This window comes from Ammodytes marinus, assembly GCF_949987685.1.
Source record: "Ammodytes marinus genome assembly, chromosome: 10".
NCBI classification, from domain to species: Eukaryota; Metazoa; Chordata; class Actinopteri; order Uranoscopiformes; family Ammodytidae; genus Ammodytes; species Ammodytes marinus.
Window position 1 is genome coordinate 7,831,277 of NC_137214.1, and position 6,895 is coordinate 7,838,171.

Below are 6,895 nucleotides of genomic sequence, written 5' to 3' on the forward strand. Positions count from 1 at the left end.
CAAGCTAGCCGGCTAGTCGGTCTGAAGGCTTGTTGACAGTGACAGTCCATCCCTGGACAGGCTAACCGTTAGCTTCAGTGCATATGCGACTCAAAACAATTTCTAAGAGCGATGTAAGCAAGACAAGAACATGTGTTGCAGTGAAGAGATATTTCTATAATATAATGTGTCTGCTATAAATATAGAATAGACGTGTATTTCCACTCACCCTGTTCCTATAGTTAACACTGCGTGGTCTGCCCCTGTGCTCCCCTACATCTGACTGAGTTGTCGTGACGTGCGCGCCCCCATCGCTGCACGTGCACACAAACACACCGCATAGACAAAGCATGGTCCTAAAGCCCACCCATTTTCATTATCAATAAAAGATGACAACAAAGTGTGTATGTGAGGTGTGTATGGTTACTGTATGATTTTCTGTTTGTTCTACTTAAATATGATATCCACCAATGTTTAAAGCAGCAGCTGGAAATATCTGTCAACTTTTCCCCTCAAAGCGATATAGATTTGACAATATTAAAGGCGCATGACTGCAATTATCAAGCACAGCCATACAATTAAAATGGTCAAGGATGAATCAAACACAGCAAAGGAAAACGCTGTCAAATCACTAAGTCATTCAACTTAAAAAAGATCTATACCTCCAAATATTATTTTACATAGGATAACTTGTAGACCAACTTTAATTCATTTGAGAAATAGCCTAATAGTATTTATTTACCTTATTTAGTTCAAATTAATAATAAGAGCAAACAAAGGAATATTTCTTTCTGTCAGGTTTTTTTTTATGAATTATTTGTATAATTACTTTAGTTGTATTTCACATACAATATAAAACAGAAATAAGCTACATGTGTGGGTGTGTGTGCAGCAGAAACCTGAACAGGCTTGTATGAAAACCACACCCCAAAAAATCAGTAGAATATTACAATACAAAACAATTAAAGGGACCTGTTTAAATCTGTTACCAAACAAGTATAATGAGTATAAACTATATATGGGGTTCAAACTAATCGTGATTAGAGCAGATCATTTCCTACTATTTTTTTGTACATATGCAATGAGATTTTATTTTATATACTATCTATGAATGAGACAGAAGAATCCAGTAAATTCATGTTTTGCTCCGTAATTTATTCTTAGCATCTTTGTTTTATGGGCAGTGCACACACACACTACAAATGTACAGATATGGCGTTGAATGTGTGAATTGTATCTATGCGTTGAATGTGTCAAAAAATAAACGTTTAAATGTTGTCGTGTTGCAGTACACCCTCCAGGGCTGTAGGCGGCGCTGTGATGTTTGTGTTAGTTGGTGACCACACTGTGAAGTAAGGCAGACACGTAGAACAAGCCTCCAGCTGTTTACATCCCCTATGTACCGTTGGTTATCATCAGGCTCCGTCCTGAAATCACCGCTCCTGAAAAGAAACTGTCGGGGAGAACAGCCTTATATCGCTGGCTTGAAGAGTTGAGGAAAGGGGACGAAATAACCAACGTGAATGTGTTTTCTGCGGTAATACATGGTAGGAAATATTTCGACCCTGGTGCATGCTCCCAAACCACTGACACGTATGACAGACTGAAATGTTAGTGATGAGGCAGTCGCTTATTTGTTCAACGAAGTTTGTTGCGAGGAGAAATAATTGTATTTACAACGCTTTATTTCGGGTTATGGGCACAACAACAAAACAAGACAAGACAGGGGAGTCGTTCCCACAGGAGAAAGACAGTGAAGTTAAAGGTGGAGTCAGTGATTCTGGAGAATGATGCTTGTTGTCAAAATCACTATTTGTCAAATTAGTGAATATCCTCACGATCCGTAAAACCTGCACTTTTAAAAAACTGTTTTGTTAGTGCACAGCCTAAACGGGCATTTTGCTAGATGGTGCCCCCCCCCCCCCCCCCCCTCTTTCTTTACATACCCTCTCTCGCCAGTTTACAGAGCCTAGGCATTGTATTAACAGTATCACCAGATTGATTTTTCAGCACACACAGCACAGACGGGAGCGGATCATGAGGAGATATTCACTGATTTTGACAAAGTGATTTTGACAACCACCTTTCTACTTGATCGCTGACTCCATTTTTAATCGTGCTGTTGTTAAAAGCTGACCTACTTGTATGCGAACAATGCCAGTCAATAAAAATGTCTGTTCTGCTCTTGTCACCCTTTTGCAGATGGCTGCTAGGGGCAGGCTGGTGCCCTGTGTGTGTCTGGGGGTGTTTGCTGTCATGTGCTGGGTGTGGGTCTCCTTTGCCTCCTTCCCAGACGACCAGCTTCCCCCAGGAGAAGCCTTGGATGCTGGGGCGGACAGAGCAGCCTTCATGCCCCAGAGTGCTCTATCAGACATGGAGTTTGCCTCCATCAGTTCATACACAGGACCCGGCAACAGTGACCGCCGTAGCAACAAGGAGCTGCCCATTCTGCTGTGGTGGAGCGGAGGGCTTTTCCCACATTTCCCCGGGGACACTGAACGCATCGACTGTGCCACGTCCTCCTGTCTGGTCACAAGCAACCGCAAGGTAGGTACCGCAGATATATTCAAGCTCACAAAGTGTTTTTACTGGAGCTCTTGGTCCAGACAGACAGGGTCAATGCACGCTTACTTTAGAGATGGGGCCGGTCCTATCTGATATAGGTATAGGGTGCCGATATGGCTGTAATTCCCCTTATCGGATGATAAATCTGAATGAAGTCCCTGATCCACATACCGATCCATAATCCATGGTGTGATCGGGTTAGCCAGGCAGATATTTATTTCCTGACAAAGTTCTTGCACTATTGTTTTTAATATTCATGTTGGAAACCTTATGAAGGAGTTCATGAGTTTGCCATTGCAACCTCGGAAATGTTGTTATTATGCTTTTTTGCAGTCAGGTAACATTTTAAAGCCGTTCCAATAAATGGCTTTGGAATTCATATAAATTTGATGCATTTTTGCTGATTTTTTTAATACAAAGTGCTTTACTACAGTCTCATGCAAATCTTACAAATGATACCAACAACAGCAACAATAAATAATAAATGTTTTACTAATATTAATCAAGAAAAAGAGATCTGATATTGGAATCAGTACCGTAACGGCAGATGTCCAAATCCAGGTATTGGAATTGGATCAGAACTGACACATTCACAACAACTCTCATCTGACATTGTCCTTGCTTCCAGTAATCTTTTTGGGTTTGATCTTTTAAAAGGTCCAGCTGTACAAACGGACGGCCTCCATCGTCTTCTACGGCACAGACTTCCGGGCGTACGAGGCTCCTCTCCCCCGCCTGCCTCACCAGACCTGGGCTCTGTTCCACGAGGAGTCTCCCATGAACAACTACATCCTGTCCCACGGGCCGGGCATCAGGCTCTTCAACTACACGGCCACGTTCAGCAGGCAGTCGGACTACCCTCTGACCCTGCAGTGGCTGCCCTCTCTGGGCTACCTGCTGGCCCCCGTGGTGGTGCCTCTGGAGGAGAAGAACCGGCTGAGGAGGGAGGAGGGCCTGGCTCCCGTGCTCTACATGCAGTCCCACTGCGACGTGCCCTCAGACCGGAACAGATACGTCCAGGAGCTCATGAAGTACATCCAGGTATGGTATAGCTAGGGGCTTCTCTGACAGGGACATTACAAAGGTGCATGCTTACTGAAGAGTATAAGGGCAACAGGAGAGGAAAAAAAGAAGAGGACATTTTTTTATGTACTTTTTAATAATAATCAAACTTGACACGATGTATCTTTGCTATCGTCATCAGGTATACAATGGGCGGGCGCTTCCCTCATTCTGATGGCTGATTCGTTGATAAATGGATTATTGCGAAAGAGAGAGAGGAGCGCTCCATTTTATCGCCATAGTGCAATATGGACGCCTCTTCATATTTATATTTTAACACACATTAAACACAAAGGGAGATGAGGGCTACCTTTTTCTGACTTAAGAAAATAGGGTAGGTTAGGGAGCATATTAAAAAGTTGGTGACATTAGAGTGTTATGGGCTGGAGGCAGATTTACTGTACATACTTGTAATTGGTATATATTTTTGGCTATGTATTTATGTTCAATAAAAGCAAATTTTCCCAACTCTGGTGAAAGTGCAATATGCAAACTAGACAGACATTTTCACTGTTCATCGCTGCTTGTACTTAGACCTCAAGAGCCTTTAGCAGATATACACACACACATTTAAAACGTCCCAGCAGGGCGCAATTTGCGAATGTTTAAAACATCCTGGCGCCCCCAAATGCCTCGCTGCTATGTCTTAATCCTAGGAAGAAACACTGGAAAAAAAATTGGAATTTGGAAAAATGTCAGTACAGGTTTCAGCTTGTTGTTACATACCATGTTCATTTAGTTTCCTCCATTTTGAACCAACACCACGGCCATTCTTTGCAATAATTATCGTTTGGCTCACACGCACTGAACATCTCTAGCCTTAGGTCGTCCTCGTTTTCCACTTGCACATACTCAGCGCCTACACGGGTCAGGAGGTCAAACTCATTCAACTTCCCTCATGCATGTAAGTGCAGTAAGTGGTCTGTAAATATAGCCCTCGACGTGTGACGTTTGTTAGGTTCAAATAGACATGTATAATCAGGGCTTTTCTGAACAACATATGCTTTTAAAAGTGAGCCTATGTCACAATAATGATTTCCCTCTGAAATGTTTCTTACGTATGCCACTGTCTCACTGACATGATGTGTTGGCAATTCACCTTCAAGCTATGTTTTTGTCTTCTGTTGTTGATGTTGTTGTTGGTGCTGTGTGTTTGTGTCTTTGTTTTACTTCAAAAAAAAGTTCATTTAGTCTAACTTGATGGATTAACTTGCATGTTCATGTAAACAGACTAGTATTCATTTGTTTGTAAAAAAAAAATACATTCTGTTTAAATGAACATTCAAGTTAATGTGTCTTTTAAATCTTAAAAGAAACAAAAAAAGAAGTATGCCACTGTCTCTCACACCTTGTATTTCTCTCCATTACAGGTGGACTCTTACGGTAAATGCTTGAACAACAAAGCTCTGCCCGAGCGTCTTGAGGACACATCCACGGCCACCGGAGAAGAGCCCGGTTTCATGAACTTCGTCTCCCGCTACAAGTTCCACCTGGCTCTGGAGAACGGCCTGTGTGACGACTACATGACGGAGAAGCTGTGGAGGCCTCTCCACCAGGGCTGTGTGCCCGTCTACAGGGGCTCCTCGGTAGTGACTGACTGGATGCCCAACGACCACTCCGCCATAGTCATAGATCACTTCCCCTCGCCAAAAGCCCTCGCAGAATTCCTCAAACGCCTAGACCAAAACGACGACGAATACGCTAGATATCTAGAGTTCAAGCACCCCAAACGCATCACCAACGCTCTTTTGATGGAAGCCTTGGAGACCCGCGAGTGGGGCGTCAACGACATGAGTAAACCCAATTATTTGAATGGGTTTGAATGCTACGTGTGTGACAGAGAGAATGCCAGACTAGCGGCAGAAAAAGCGTATAGGAAAAACCCAAAGAAGAGCGAGCGTCCTCCACCTAGAATGGCCAACAATGCCCACATGGGCTGCCCTCTGCCCAGCCCCGGGTACGGGAATGTCCAGGACTTACCGGAGGATGATGCGTGAGTATTCTCTTCAATTAGTCACTCAACTGGGCTCAAGATGTGAAATCTACAGATTAGTATTAGGCCCACATTATGCACCCTTATGTATTATGTCCCTTATCCTCTTCCGTAGAAATCCTTTAACTTTTTATGTTCTTCTAATGTTAATAAAAACATCCTGAGGGTAGGGGAGAGAAATCAGCCTTATTAAAACACAGTCCCGTGATGAGCTCCAATCTGTTTTTTTGTGTGTGTATCTGTCCCACAGGTGGCTGCAAATCTGGCCTCAGGATTACTGGCAGAGCCTGGACCAGGCAGAGGGGCTGGAGTCCCTGATAAGACACAACCAGTCAGACCCTTCACTGCTGTGGAAACACATCCAAAGTATCTCTATGAACCGGGCCAGAGGAAAACACTGACACAGGCCCTCCGAATAAACAGACCATGGATGGAGCACTTCCAGTATTACAGCACTGTCACATATTATGCTGTTAGAATGACGCGTTGAAGCCAAAATGACTCTCTTCTTGCTCCTGAGCCAAACCCCCCTTCTCCCTTTATGAGCAGTTTTAAGTTCTACCGTTCCAGCTTTTTTGATATTGCGTTCAGCAGACATGAGACTTTTTTGTCCCCAGGTTCAGTAATGGGAAAATAATGTTTTCAAGTGGGTTTTATTGCCATAACCCCGAGGTGCCATCATAGCAGCAGTTACCGGGCCCTGCTGGCATTGTTAACATTAACTGGATGCGCTGCAGTTGTTCTAGAGAGGCACATTCTCAAGGGAGGGAAAGGCTTATTTTTTTTTTTATTGGACTGGGCCAGAGCCAAAAGACTTGTCCCCTGTACCAAAGGGAGCGCTGACTAACTGCGTGTGAAGACCATCAAGACAGCGGCCAATGGGACGATTAGCTTCTTTTTACAGTTGCTGATGGTTAAAAGCTAAAAAAGATTGCCTCCATGTACACAGCTATTTAAAGTGACTATGCAAGGACAATGTTATTTCACAAAGAAATGGACACAGGTTAAGTGCAAACTCGCCCCCCATGGGAAATCGCTACATTTGGCTAAGTACTTCTCAGGAACAGGTCCTCTTTATATGTCCATGGTCCTCATCTAATCATGTTCAGTGGCACATACTTTATAACATTGTTACATGATGCTAACTACATGTTAATGTGCAATATTCTTTTTTCATAATGCTTTTCTATAATGTCTAAATGAGGCTTGAGACTCCATGACTGACGTGTGTGTGTGTGTGTGTGTGTGTGTGTGTGTGTGTGTGTGTGTGTGTGTGTAGTGTGTGTGTGTGTGTGT

The 6,895-nt window shown here is 43.4% G+C and overlaps 1 protein-coding gene across 1 annotated transcript; it reads left to right on the forward strand.

The window, feature by feature from the left end:
* The first annotated feature begins 1,392 nt into the window (after nucleotides 1–1,392).
* On the forward strand, nucleotides 1,393–6,780 carry pofut4 (protein O-fucosyltransferase 4). Its single transcript, XM_080036131.1, has 5 exons — nucleotides 1,393–1,526; nucleotides 2,182–2,526; nucleotides 3,202–3,585; nucleotides 4,977–5,599; nucleotides 5,850–6,780. The coding sequence occupies exons 1-5, from the start codon at nucleotides 1,524–1,526 to the stop codon at nucleotides 5,998–6,000; spliced, it is 1,506 nt and encodes a 501-aa protein (XP_079892257.1). The 5' UTR covers nucleotides 1,393–1,523; the 3' UTR covers nucleotides 6,001–6,780.
* Nucleotides 6,781–6,895: the final 115 nt, after the last annotated feature.

Coding starts and splice junctions, on each gene's coding strand:
- pofut4 (XM_080036131.1), top strand. Junction 2,527..3,201: donor TGGTCACAAGCAACCGCAAG/GTAGGTACCGCA, acceptor ATCTTTTAAAAG/GTCCAGCTGTACAAACGGAC. Junction 3,586..4,976: donor AGCTCATGAAGTACATCCAG/GTATGGTATAGC, acceptor TCTCCATTACAG/GTGGACTCTTACGGTAAATG.